The sequence below is a fragment of the Balaenoptera borealis genome, assembly GCF_965194805.1.
Source record: "Balaenoptera borealis genome assembly, chromosome: X".
Classification (NCBI taxonomy): Eukaryota; Metazoa; Chordata; class Mammalia; order Artiodactyla; family Balaenopteridae; genus Balaenoptera; species Balaenoptera borealis.
In genome coordinates, this window is record NC_138881.1 from 27,246,165 (window position 1) to 27,260,914 (window position 14,750).

A 14,750-nucleotide genomic window follows, 5' to 3' on the forward strand; every position below is an offset into this window, starting at 1 on the left:
TCATAAATTTTTTTCTACATCTGTGAGTCTGTTTCTGTTTTGTAAATCACTTCATTTGTATCATTTTTTAGATTCCACATATAAACGATATCATATGATATTTGTCTTTCTCTGTCTGACTACTTCACTTAGGATTATAATCTCTAGGTCTTCCCATGTTGCTGCAAATGACATTATTTCACTCTTTTTATGGCTGAGTAATATTCCATTTTGAGTGTGTCTGTGTGTGTGCGTGTATACACACACACACCACTTCTTTATTCATTCATCCGTTGATGGACAATTAGGTTTCTTCCATCTCTTGGGTATTGTAAATAGAGCTGCTATGAACATTATGGTGCATGTATCTTTTTAAATTAGAGTTTTTGTCTTTTCTAGATATCTGCCCAGTAGTGGGATTGCTGGGTCATATGGTAGCTCTATTTTTAGTTTTTTAAGGGACCTCCATACTGTTCTCCATAGTGGCGGTACAAATTTACATTCCCACCAATAGTGTAGGAGGGTTCCTTTTTCTCCACACCTGCTCTAGCATTTGTTATTTGTAGACTTTTTATTTATTTATTTATTTATTTTTGGCTGCGTTGGGTCTTTGTTGCTGCACGCGGGCCTTCTCTAGTTGCGGCAAGCAGGCTTCTCATTGCGGTGGCTTCTTCTGTTGCGGAGCACGGGCTCTAGGTGCACAGGCTTCAGTAGTTGTGGCTCTCAGGCTCAGTAGTCATGGCTCACGGGCTCTAGAGCTCAGGCTCAGTAGTCGTGGCTCACGGGCTCTAGAGCTCAGGCTCAGTAGTTGTGGCTCACGGGCTTAGTTGCTCCGCGGCATGTGGGATCTTCCCGGACCAGGGCTCAAACCCGTGTCCCCTGCATTGGCAGGCAGATTCCCAACCACTGTGCCACCAGGGAAGTCCCTGTAGACTTTTTTTTTTTTTAAAGCAGGTTTTTTTTTAATTTATTTATTTATTTTTGGCTGTGTTGGGTCTTCGTTTCTGTGCGAGGGCTTTCTCTAGTTGCGGCAAGTGGGGGCCACTCTTCACTGCGGTGCGCGGGCCTCTCACTATCGTGGCCTCTCTTGTTGCGGAGCACAGGCTCCAGACGCGCAGGCTCAGTAGTTTGTGGCTCACGGGCTTAGTTACTCCGTGGCATGTGGGATCTTCCCAGACCAGGGCTTGAACCCGTGTCCCCTGCATTGGCAGGCAGATTCTCAACCACTGCGCCACCAGGGAAGCACCCTGTAGACTTTTTGATGGTGGCCATTCTGACTGGTGTGAGGTGATACCTCATTGTACTTTTGATTTGCATTTCACTAATAATTAGTTATGTTGAGCCTCTTTTCATGTGCCTTTTGGCCATCCTTATGTCTTTTTTTTTTGAGGTTTTTGTGTCTTTTGTCACAGTTTTTTGTTTCCTTTATTTAAAATTTTTATTTTGTACTGGAGTATAGTTGATTTACAATGTTGTGTTGGTTTCAGGTGTACAGCAGAGTGATTCAGTTACACATGTATCTATTCTTTTTCAGATGATTTTCCCATTTAGGTTATTACAGAATATTGAGTAGTGTTCCCTGTGCTGTACAGTAGGTCCTTGTTGATTATCTGTTTTATATATAGTAGTGTGTATATGTTATTCCCAAATTCCTAATTTATCCCTCCCTCCACCTTTCCCCTTTGGTAACCATAAGGTTTTTGTTTTTGTTTTTGATCCCAGCAGGGTACTCCTCTCTGTTCACTAGAGCTGTATGCTGTAGGGGTGCCCCCTATGTGGGTTGCACAGCTCCTTCTGTTTTGTCGGGTAACTGCTATGGGTAGTCTTGTAGGCGTGGCTGGCCACTGGTCTGGTTGTTTGCCTGGCCCTGCCTTGTATAGAGGCTGCTGGCCACTGCTTGCCTGGGCTGGGTCACAAGGTGGCTGGCTGCACAACCCCGGGGGTCAGGGTGGGGGAGGCGGGGGCAGAGCACTGAGCCTAGTGCTGGCCTACTGGCAGGCACAGCCAGGTCCTAGGGTCTGGCTGCAGCGTTCAGGGGTCCCAGATCTGGTGTCAAACCACTCGTGATTGGGGCCAGTTCCTGACCCAGCTGGCTGTGGGGTCCAGGGTGTCCCAAAGTTTGTGTTCACCTGCTGGTGGGCTGGGCTGGGGTCCAGCTGGTCCCAGGGCTAGTGCTGGCCTGCTGGTGGTGGGCCTGGTGTGCAGTTTTACTGGGGCTGGTGTCTGCCCGCTGTTGGGTGAGGCTGGTCCCTAGGCTAGAGCAGGCTCCCTGGTGTGCAGGACTGGCAATTATAAGGTTGATGCCTGCCCACTGGTGGGTGGGGCTAGGTCCCAGGGTCTCTGGCTGCAGGGCTCTGGGGGTCCTGGATCTAGTGCCTGTGCACTGGTGTGTGGGGCTGGGTCCTGGGCCCTCTGGTGGAAAGGGCTGTGTCCAGGGGCGGCTGTGGGCTCAAGGGGTCTTAGGGCAACCTCTCTGCCAGTGGGTGGGGCTGTGTGGCCACCTGGCTAGTTGACTGGCCTGAGGTTTCCCAGTGCTGTTGCCTACAGGCTGATAGGCGAGGGCAGGGCTGGGTCCTGAGGCTCATAAGCTAGATGGAGGATTCCAAAATAGCCCTTGCCAGCACCAGTGTCCACATGGTAGAACAAGCTCCCAGAATGGCTGCCACCAGTGTGTATGTCCCCAGGAATGTTGCCTCCTGCCTCTCTGGGAGACTCACCAAGATCAGCGGGTGGGTCTGACCCAGGCTCCTTTCAAATTACTGTTTCTGCCCTAGGTCCCAGAGTGTATGTGTTTTTGGTCCTTTAAGAGTGGGGTCTCCATTTCCTACAGCCCTCTGGGACTCCTGAAAGTAAGCCCTGCTGGCATTCAAAGCCAAGTGTTCTAGGGTTTAATCTTCCTGGTGCAGCACCCTCGGGCTGGGGAGCCTGATGTGGGGCTTTGACCCCTTGCTCCTTGGGGGAAACGTCTGCAATTGTAATTTTCCTCGCATTTGTGGGTCAGCCACCTGGGGGTTTGGGTCTTGACTATACTGTGACTCCACCCCTCCTACCCATCTTGTGGTTTCTTCTTTATGTCTTTAGTTGTAGAAGATCTCTTCTGGTAGGTTCCGGTCTTTTTCACTGATAGGTGTTCTCTAAATAGTCATAATTTTGGTGTGCCTGTGAGAAGAAATGAGCTCACCGTCTTCCTACTCCACCATCTTGGCCAATTTCCTTTCCTTAGACTTTTTTTTTTTTTTTTTTTTTTTTGGCTGCGTTGGGTCTCCGTTGCTGCGTGCGGGCTTTCTCTAGTTGTGGTGAGCGGGGGCTACTCTTCATTGCAGTGTGCGGGCTTCAGTAGTTGTGGCACATGGGCTCAGTAGTTGTGGCTCACGGGCTCTAGAGTGCAGGCTCAGTAGCTGTCACGCACGGGCTTAGTTGCTCCGCGGCATGTGGGATCTTCCCAGACCAGGACTCAAACCCGTGTCCCATGCATTGGCAGGCAGATTCTCAACCACTGCGCCACCAGGGAAGTCCCTCCTTAGACTTTTTGATACTTGTGATTATAAAATTATTACATGGTCATCATAAAATAAGAATAATTCTAAAAATTCAGTCAAGGTTTAGAAAATAACGATTATCTGTAATTCCATCAATTGGATATTATATAAACTAAACTATGACTTTTGACAAAAATTAATAATATCACGTAGTTCTTACACAATTTACTTAACCAACCCCATTAGTGATAACTTGTTTCTAATTCTTCACTGTGGCAAACAGTACCTTGACTGGATGATACATGCTTCTTTGCACACCTAATGATGTCTTTGTGAAAATTTCCCAGGACTGGACCACATTTAGACTTTGATTAAATGTTGCCAAATTGATCTCTAGCAGTGTGAGCAGGTCCCCGAGCACTGGGTATTATCATTTTTCACATTTTTACTGTAGTATCTGTTCAAATAGATTCCTGTTGAATTCAAGCTAGATTAGATTAGTTCAGCATTTTATAAATTCATGAATTTTATTTAAAGCCAGCATATTAAGTTAATAAACACGTATGGTTAGATTTCTTAGACAAATAATTAAATACTAAGTTTAATGTGTATTATACAAAGGCAATATTTCAAATTCCTTCTTCAGTGAAGTCAATCCTGCTGGTGGTACTTTCTTGTGAAAATGCTGAACATGCTGTGAAATAGTGAAGATCTCTACAAGAATTGAGTAGTTATAGTAATTACTATATTTTCTTTAATTGATTCTTATGACCTGGACCTCTAAACAGAGGAAATTACAACGAAAGAAATCACTACCAATAGAAAATACATTAACAATATTACAGGCCTAGTTTAAAAGTAGGAAATAAATAAACCACAGGTAATGCAGGGCAGAAATAAGAAATAATGTCACCAGTCGGTTCTGTCAGCAGTATAGGAACTGAGTTTGTGGAACTGATTACTTAATGACCAAAGATGAAACAGTGAAATAAATCAATGCAAGAGCAAAGAATAAAGGGGAAGGGTATCAGTTAACATCAGGTAATCCTAAATTTTTTTTATATCCATTAAGCAAGGAAAAGGACCCTGTTAAACTATAATAACCAAATGCTATGTTTTAATACATGAAAAAAAATTAAAATACACAGCTTATAGACACTCAAATATAAAATAAATGTGCCTTCTAGTAGCTCAAAATATCATAATTGAAGTTAATTTCTCATTCTTTATGTAAGATAATACACCAAATTCAGAAAACAAGGGATTTGCAGTTATGCATTGTTTATATTCAGTAAATCTTTTAGATTTTAATATTCATTTTTAAAAAGTGCATAGCAGGTACACCAGAGGATTCTCAAAAAATTTCAAAACTCAGTATATTTTCCATATCTTCAGCAAATTAATCTATTAAAAATGAATCAGGGACTTCCCTGGTGGCACAGCGGTTGAGAATCTGCCTGCCAATGCAGGGTACACGGGTTTGAGCCCTGGTCCGGGAAGATCCCACATGCCGCGGAGCAACTAAGCCCATGTGCCACAACTACTGAGCCTGCGCTCTAGAGCCCGCGAGCCACAACTACTGAGCCCACATGCCACAGCTACTGAAGCCCATGCCCTAGAGCCCAAGCTCTGCAACAAGAGAAGCCACTGCCATGAAGAAGCCTGCGCACCACAACGAAGATCCAACGCAGCCATAAATAAATAAATTTAAAAATGAAACGAGTTGAATTGAATTTTGAAATTCTCTTTTGGCAAGATAAAAACACCAAATACCTACTTAAAATTAATTTTGAAAATGTAGTCTCAAAGCAAAACACTGCCCTTGAGTTTCCTCCATAATACTGAGTTCTTCTATACAAACATATCCATTCTACTTCAATAAATTAGTTTAAAAAATTATATACACTTTAGTTTTTATGAGAAGCTTCTATACTTTATTAGAAAAGTTATCTCCAGTCGAATATGTTAAGAAGAAAGATAGCTCAAATATCCTAGAAATGTAAAATTTCAACTTTTTCCCCATTGCTTACATATTGGTCTATGGGGCTTACAAACAGCAACACTCTTGGGCTGATACTGTTAAGAACTTTGCTTAAATTTTGAGGACAGAAAAATAAAAATTTCACAAGTCAAAAATGAATCATGAATAGATTATATGCTGATGCACACTGTAAGATAGATTCTACTTAAATAAATGAAAGGCAGTAGTTAATGCAAAATAAAAATGGAATGAAGCCAACTTGAAAATAAACTTAACGTATATTAAAAAGTAAAATAGCACTCTATTTAAAAGTACTGTCATATTCATTCCTTAAAAAGCTGTGTGTATATCTAGACTTCAAAAGCGAAAAGTCGGAACGAGCACTGCACAGTGAAGATGCAGAAAGTTTTACCAGAGATATTTTTGTTTACTAACAGAGACATATAAGCAACGTTCTATTCCTCACAGTCAGTTAACTGTTCTCCCCAGCCCCCAGTACCCAGCAAATCAACTCTAGTCCCAGCTAACCACAGCAAGCATCTGATGGGGGACACTGATTATCATCTGGTAAAGTCATTTCAGAAAGCCTCAAATCCATAGCTTCCAATACAGGACGTTTCCACATGGAATCTAGCACTGGAATCTCGAGTTTTGCCTAGACTGGACTTGCATTTTATGATTCTTTACATTTTTAATAGCTTTGTAAGTACTTCTACATAATAAATGACCTTTCTTATTGATGAGATCGGAAGTTTTCGAGCTGAAGTTTTCCCACAGACAACCACCTTTGTATGGTTTCCCCCTGCGTGTGTGAGATAAGAGAACTAGAGACAGCACATGCCTCCTTGTGGGTATGACACCTGTAAGGGTTTTCCTTCAGTAAACCTGCGACTGTGAGAGGTCAACGTGCTGGGACGGGCAAATCTTTGTCCACTCCTATCTTAGACATATGACTTCTCTCCACTATCTGTCCATGTTGTGAATCTTGAAATTGTGGAAGTTGTAAGTGGTCAGTTACATACATCACACTTAAAGGGTTTTTTCTCACCACAGTGAACGCGACTGCGGATGAGTACTTGGCGTTTTTGAGCAAAAAGCCTCTATCACATAATTCATTTATGTGGCTTTCTTACATGAGTTTTCAGCTGCTTATACTGGGTGAACACCTTTCCACACGTGTGGCAGAGGTAGAGTTTGACTCCCTTGTATGTATACTCACGTGCCTTCTCAAGCTGCTGGCTTGTAAAACCACTTTTCCATACATGTTACCCATCAGCTTGCCCTTGGAAGACCTCTGATCCAGCTCTTTCCTGGAGCTTTCCAGCTCGTAAGGATTCTTGACACTGGCTATATTAAATACAGTGTGTTTTCTCTCAGAGTATAGTTGAACTGTGATTTTTCACATTTTCGTTTCACTGTTAAGAGTTTGCACAAAGACATCTAGTACTGGAAATGTATTTCATCAACTCAAGTTCTGAATTATTTCTTTGTGCAACTTGTTCTGTTACAAGTGTGGACAATTTATTTGCATCTAGAAATATTTCAACAGATGCATTCTCTAAAACATCACTGAGATATCATACTCTTTTATTCTGCCCTGTTTTCTGGGAGTTGAAAGCTTTCCTTTGAGTTTGAGATGACATCTTTGCTAAAGCCTCCTGTTGAGGATTTGCCTGAACTAAATCTGACTTTGTTTTTAATTCCAGTTTTTAATCAAGAGCTTTAGACGTTTTTCGTCTTCCCCTTTTAGGTGGCTTGATTTGATTCAGTAATTTTTAAAGATTTAATGTCTTGCAATTAGAAAAATGTGGCCTGTATAATTGTTTTAAAAGTTGAGGTTTTCTGGATATCTTTTTTTTTGTTGTTAATGTTTGGTGGACATTTGAAAAAACATTTAGTTCACATGAGATACAAAATTTTATTATATGGAGATTTAACTGCCGATTATATTATTTCCTATTTTGTCTGTTTTGCATGTCAAAATTAGACAGATGTGTTCAAGTTTTACACACAAAATTTAGGAGAATTCTGATGTCACCTTTGTTTATTATCTTGATAGGTGATATTTTTAAACCCTCTCATCCCCATGTTTCTTTTTTCTATATTTCTTGCTTCTTCCCTATCTACTGTGTTCGTTCCTTGTGGTATGCCTTATTGCATCTCCTGGATCTAGAATTCACATTTCTTATGTGTTAGCTCTTCATCTCTATCCCTTTCCTCTGAATTCTAGAATAGTTTCTCTATTGACTCAGTTTTGTGAAATCTCACTACCTATATTTTTAGTTTACAATTCCATAAAAATTTTCATTTGAAAGCAACCATCCCTGATCTGATTAATCCTTTTTGAGAGATATGACATAGCTGTAAATTTTTGTTTGGCATTAAAATTAGAAATCAAAGTTTGCTCTTCTGCTCTGATTCTGTAGAATGAAGTCCTTTTTTCAGGAGGCTTAACGTTTCCATACGTTCACTGATTTTTAAGGAATTTTTAAAAAGGTTATGTGGGTCACGCTGCTTTAATCTTTTAATCCTTAACGAAAAAGCAAGCATAAAGCTTTCTACTTTTTTCTGTAGCTTCTTCTCAGTTAGAAAAATACTTGATTACAGAGTATAGGAAAGACAGGGAGGTTGAATGTTTTGCTAAGCATTTGTTTCTAGCCAGTCAATAAGCAAACAGCAGTGGCTGCTGCTTTTAGGTATTTACAGCAGGGTTGAAAATTGCTCCCTGCAGTCTTGAGCTAGGCTAAGGAAGTGTTTCCTCCATGCTCGTATGGCAGCTTCAAGTTACTGGGTGCATCACGCTCCTTATCAATGTGGCCAAACCAGTTGTATTAAGTACCTTTCTTATTTAGTCATCTGTGGTGCAAGTGAGAGAGAGCGCAGTTGCCGCAGTCTCCCTGCTTTCTGACCGTCACAGATCCTTCTATTTGCCTGCTGCTCAGAATTTGGGGGTCTTCATGGCCTCCGTTGGGGAGCCCAATAGACTTGATTTATAGGTTAACCTTCACTGGCAGCTAGAACTGTGGGTTTGTGATATTGGTTGCTACCGCCCTCAGTACACACACCCCCCCATCTGCATCCTGTCATTTCCTACCCCCTGAGAGCACCCTTCCCTGTTCTCCAACCCTTAAAAATGTTTTCATTAGTTATTTCAGTAGAATTTGGGAAAACTCAAATTCTAATCTTGAAATAGCAGTACCCCTGCCAGCTGTGACCATTTCATTCGTTGTGAAAGTGTAGGAAAGTGTAGAGGGAATGCAAGCTATTTCAATACGCTAATCCAATTTTCTCCTCCCCCAACCCCAAATGCCTTTCAAATAAAGACCTTTTTTTTGAATCACGTACACCCAAAGCAGACTATTTTTAGTGACTTAAAAGAAGTCATAATTGGGGGATGGGATTTAGAAATGGCTATGTTAGTGGTTCTTGATCAAGGGAATAGAACTACCTCAAAACAGATTCAGTCCCCAAGAGAATAAATGCATAAACAAGTCAAAAGGAAGCAAAGTAATATAATATATAGTAAGTAGCATTTTGCTCCCGAATCACAGTGCAAAACCGAAGGAAGCTAGGCTGCATCACCTGATTTTCCTGCATTCTCTTTTTCTTACCACTAGAACATCATGAGAGGCTGGTCAAAAGCACACCCACCACTTTTCCAAAGGCAGGACTAGTGAGATGATTTGACAGCTCTAAGAGTATGGAACTGGCGAACCAGAATCTCACCCACATATTATATACCCTATTAAAACCTTTGAAACCTCCGTCACGAAACACCACCTGGATAGTGTCCTAGAAAAAGGCCAATAGGCCAAAGTCAAGTCAGGAAGTCTTTGGAGGAATTGGGGTAGGAGACAAACCACACCCAGCACACTTCCGTGTGGGCAACTGCGCGGTCGGTACCTGAAGAGAAATCATTATATGGGTAGTGGGATTACAGACAGATGATGCAGTTCTCACAGATGCCTAATTAACACAATGAGCAGCACAACGAATCACCATTGTGGTAACCAGATTTGAAGTAATTTTCTATTTCAAAACAGATTGTTTAAAAGGGACGACACAGGATGTGAGAAGTGATGAGAAGGGAAGGAAGACAATAAAAAAATACTTCACATACTATTTTTAAAGTTATCTTTGATGTTCTTTCTATGTGTTACTTTACACTAAGATGTGGTGGAGAGTAACCAAGTACTTGATGAGGTGAAGTTTCCTTGTAACTTCTGAGAGGGAAGGAGGGAAAGTATATATGCACGTTAAAGATGTAAGAAACATAACAATCAATGTCAAGTATTCTATTTAGACCCTAATTTAGACATGCTTATAAAAAAACTGTGAGACCAGTTGGGAAACTTAACACTGGATATTTGATATTATCTTGTAAGGTGTGATAGATGGTGCTTTGATATTATCTTGTAAGGTGTGATAGATGGTGCTTTTTAATAAACGTAAAAAATTTTATTTACAGATGAGTTGCTAGGATGTCTGGGGGGTTTGTTTCAAAATAATGGTGGGGGTGGTGGATGAGAATATAGATGAAATAAGTCTGCTTATATCTGGATAATTTTGGAAGCCGGGTAATGAGTGAGTGGGGGATTACAGAATTCTTCTGTACTTCTGTATGTTTGCAAATTTTCTTATATTTAAAAAATGTAGTGGGAGTGATTTTGACTTTAAATATGCCTAATCATTGAAAATACTATCTACCATAATTCATCTGCAGTATTTTCTGTGCACAAGTTGGGAAGGGTGACTACAGACCCTAGCAAGAGGAAGGTGATTATTTCCCTTTGAAAACCTAACTACAGATGACATAAAGATAGAAGAAAATCACTCATTCTTTGGTAAGTGACATATATTAAAGTGGAATGAAAAATGTAAATTTTTAACATATCCCACTTTTATATAAAATTTGCTTATTTATACTTTCACCCAATTTTTAAGTTAGAGTAATGTACTAATACTTAATAACCCAAATCTAACATTACTACATGTTCTAATAGAAGAACAGAAAAGATTAGGTTTCTAAGACAGCATATTTCAGTCCAGAAATATATGAGTATTGGAACTAGGACTGGTTTGATATTGTAAATCATTTCTAATTACACAGAAAGGATGCAGAATGTAGTGTTTGCTTTTAGTTTATTAATTTATTTCTCAGGAATCTTTGACTTTCCGAATATGTTCTGTTTGGAGGTACGATGCATGCATGGCCTTTTAAAACGCCTTTGTACAATTTCGCCTCAAAATAATTAAATTCACAGCACACACAGAAATCTAAGAGAGACATGGTATTTACAAGATTTAATAAGTTCTTGCTGTTTTAGGGAAGAAATTGAGCAAATCTTTTACAGTGGGGAAACATGGACAACTGGGTGTCATTATAAACAAAAATTCAGAATTGTTCAGTGTCAAAGCCACTTTTCATGGCTTTAGAAATTAAAATTGAGTCGTCATTCTATTAATCTCTGAATGCTCAAGCCATGCAGAATCTACTTGTATTAAATAATATTTGGGGATGCAAATAACAGAAAAAAATACGCACATCTGGTGAATGAAATCATCATCAGAATTACCTTTTACAATAAGAAAATACTGTTAATAATTCTTTCAGAAAGATACAGTAGTGGTGCAACAGACAGTGCCAAATTTATTTTGACTTTAAAGTAACATTTCAATTGTCATTTTTCTCTACGGATATACAGACACACACTGTAACAACTCGTTCAAAGTCTGGACAATGACTACAATATTAAAATAAATCAATTTAAACTATAAGGGGACATCTTCACATTCCAGGGTACATCACTGATATTTTCAAAGGACAATTTTTCTATGCCTTATATTCTTGCTTTTTGTTTATACTGTCAAAAACATTACAATTACCTTTTAAAATACTATATAAAATCGAGTTGCCACAGAAAGTTGGAATATGAACCCCCTAGATAACTGGGACAAAGCAATGTCAAAACTGAAGGAAACATTGATCTCTTATAATAAGTACTGAAACTGAGACCAGCTCCTTAAAAGTTATTAAACTGCTCATCACACTCCCATTTCTTCAGGGAAATAAACAAATTAGCAACACTTTCCCCACCATCATTAATCTGCTCTAAAACTACCTTTTCTACAACGCATTTCTTTTGTTTATTTAAATTGCCGTGCCTCTGTGCTCTCTCAAACAAGGTCATTATTTGAAACATTTTACAATGCTTAGAAAGTTTCTGACTCCTCTTTTACCACTTTAAACTTTTAAGAACTACTTCAAAATGTAAGGGGCAATGTACTTTAACAAAATGACAAAGGTGCTTTCTAAAAACCCAGTTTACAAAACAGTGAAATAATGTAAAATGTACAGTCAGCTCTTTGTGTGTTCCCAGATACATCAAACTGGTTGTATTTTAAGAAAAAACCTTTTTTTTTTTTTTTACTAGAAACAAGAAGTGCACCAACTGATCCTAAAAGCATAGGCACCTCAGCAGCCAGATCCTTTTGAAAAGGCATCTTGAAAGTTGACTGAATTCTTGTTCAAACTTGTCATAGGCAAGAAGTAGTCTATACATGGGACACAGTTAAATATATCAAATTTATCAGTGTCAAATAATTTTGCTTATTTTGAAAACTGAATACAGCCTATGTTGGCGTATGAAACTTGAGCACAACCAGAAATGAACATATACAAAACTTCCTTAAAAATCAATCTCTGATGTCTCAGACCCCACCCTCTACACCTATCAAATAGACTGATTTCTCATTTTTCCTGGCAGGTGAAAACAATGATTTACTAGATCTATCACCAAAGGACTGGAACCATGCATCTACTGTGTGATAGCAGTTCAGTAATCTGGATGTATGTTCATGCAATAGTTTTAAAGTCATCTACATGGTTTTAATAAAGCATCAAACTGTTTTCATACATGCTACTTTCATTCTCAACTGACAACTGCCAAATTAATTGCTGCCACGTCAGCATATCACTAAGAATACTGGGTAAACCTTTAGCTAGAACATCAAGCAATATATGTATTTTTCCCCTAAATTATTACTTAATACCAAGTGGGGTTGACCATCACTAAAGAGATACGAAACCATACAAAGGCAAAAGCATCGGCATATTACAGAACAGGAGGACTGACAGACTTATTGGAGACTGACAGACACCAGTGCTACTACGAAAGCCTTTAAAGAATGAATGCTGTTTTCGGGTCAATGCTTTTAAGCCCATCTGCTTTCTCACCTTTATTTTCACAGTTTTGCCACAGTTGTTATATGAGAGATGTTTTATCAGTGTAATTACATAGCCACGCTGACCTTGTGAAACAAGTAGATATTCTTCAGGACATTTTCCACATATGAAAAAATGTTTTCAAAGCTGCAGGTACAGTGTGAAATTATGATTTTGATGATAAGCTATGATAAGTTATTATGCCTTTGGTTTCATTATGCTATTAAGTGCAGCTTGTTTTTCCAGGTCTGCCAGAGATGACTGCTAAATTAGCATACAATGACAGCTTGAAGCTTGTGTGTGTGTGTGTGTGTGTGATAGAGAGAGGGGGAGAGAGGAGAGAAGGGGGACAGCTGGTATGGGAGAGTATATACTCCTCAGGTTATAACCTGAGGTAAAATCCTTTAGGATTAGGAAACCTACCAATTTTATTGCTGTTTATATTTACCCAAATAGGGGGAAGATTCCAAAATCCAATTCTGAGCTTGGAAGAAAAGTCAACGATGGTAAAGACCTTAATTCAGTGTCCTATTAATAATTTTCTAGTGGTGCACTTTAGTAAGCGATTTTATATGTCTTCAGTTATTTACACCCTAAAGTTCTAGTTTCATAAATAAGGAGTGCTTTAGTATCACCTGAACTGTCTGAACAAACTCAATATCATCTCTGAATACAGTATTGTTACATTTTAAAAGTTCTTAGTTTCAAAGTCCGTTGTATTCACCTTTCTCTCAGTCGTATTTCTTGACTAGCCTTCTCTTCCTCCCCAAATAATGCAGTGTGCAACTTTATATTGGCCAACTATAATTTTCCTCACACTATTTTGTTAACATATGTGCAAATATATCTTTATTGAACAACTAATATTAATTTTTTTCAGCTAAGTTAGGGTTATGGCACAAAGTATCATCTGTGCTGTAAACATCATGGACTCATCGCAAATTGGAAGGAGGGGGAAAAAGGCTCTAGGGACTGCAAACATTTCTTACAGAACCACAGCTGAGCTCAAGATTCCAAGTGGATTTTGGAATGGATTTACATTCAGCATACATTCACTGTGCTATTGGCAAAGCGCAGTTTTACCAGAAGGTCATTCATAAAATCATAATTTGTAAGGACTTGTTCGTTATTTTAAAAACCAGTGGCCTAATAAAAGCATGCAGTAACTTAAAAAATATATCTATTATGCGGCGTAATTAGGTCTTAGTTACCAGTGTTGGTATAGCTTGATGAATCACTGTACAAGCAAAAGGGATCTTATTACCTCCGATTGTACTTTCGAACAAAGGGCACGATATGCCTAATTCCTGACTGCTACAAATCACATTTTAAAACATTTTGTTTGTGTGTTTGAAATTACCCCTGAAAAAAGCAGCAATTACAAATACCCTTGTTATTTTGCCCCCCCCCAGAAAAACACCCTCTGGTTGCTTTTCCCTGTCCTTCTCTTCTGTCGGAAGCAACAGGAAGAAGCCTGGGGAGCCTGGGTTTTCCAGAGAGCTGTGACCAGGTAAGTCTGCTCTGGCAATTCACAGTTTGTCTGCATAAACTGTAACATGTCACATCGTGAATCAAAGTTCTAGTTTATAAAATAAGGGTAACTTATTTTATAAGTAACTTTAACAGCAGTAACTTTAACAATTGGGGTTGCACAGAAGAGCTCTTGACTTCTCTGTGTACATTCTTTCAGGAGTGAATCCTTTCCCCATTTCAAGTATCCCTTTCTATCTCTAACTCTGCAGTGAGTTAAGAAAGGGGGAAAAAACCCTCCCCATTTTTCCTTTATTGAGCACAAGCGGCTGCCTTGTCACCCCCCCCCCCACCATGTTATCTGAAATGAAAAGGCTGGGCAGATGTACAGATTCCCCAGGTCTCCTTTGCTTCTAATGGGTGCTCAAAGTTTCACTCTCAACCTAGTGCAGACTCTTGGGAATTCAAGTGTACCGTGGCATCTCACACTGCTCACAGCGATTTAGTGCGGGGTGGTTCAGAAAGGTGCAGCTATCACAATTCCACGGAGCCCCTTCATAGTCTTCATCTCGGGGTTGTGTCCGAGGACTCTGTTTGGAGCTACTTGGATGCTCTG

At 39.6% G+C, this 14,750-nt stretch overlaps 2 protein-coding genes across 11 annotated transcripts in view; one reads left to right on the plus strand and one right to left on the minus strand.

The window, feature by feature from the left end:
* Positions 1-14,750, plus strand: part of LOC309621159 (uncharacterized protein) — an 80,542-nt gene that overhangs the window by 44,523 nt on the left and 21,269 nt on the right. For 4 of the 6 annotated variants that reach the window (XM_082378292.1, XM_082378293.1, XM_082378291.1 and 1 more), the window contains exon 2: positions 14,077-14,174. In XM_082378292.1, coding sequence (XP_082234418.1) covers positions 14,077-14,174 — 98 coding nt within the window. Of the gene's footprint in view, positions 1-10,162; positions 10,284-14,076; positions 14,175-14,750 lie in introns of all 6 variants that reach the window. The other 2 variants (XR_014239777.1, XR_014239778.1) reach the window with 1 other exon arrangement.
* The window catches only part of TAB3 (TGF-beta activated kinase 1 (MAP3K7) binding protein 3), a 117,301-nt gene continuing 113,268 nt past the window's right edge, over positions 10,718-14,750 (minus strand). For all 5 annotated transcript variants that reach the window (XM_082378156.1, XM_082378154.1, XM_082378153.1 and 2 more), the window contains one exon: positions 10,718-14,747. In XM_082378156.1, the coding sequence (XP_082234282.1) occupies positions 14,599-14,747 (149 nt within the window). In that variant the 3' untranslated portion in view covers positions 10,718-14,598. The remainder of the gene's footprint in view (positions 14,748-14,750) is intronic.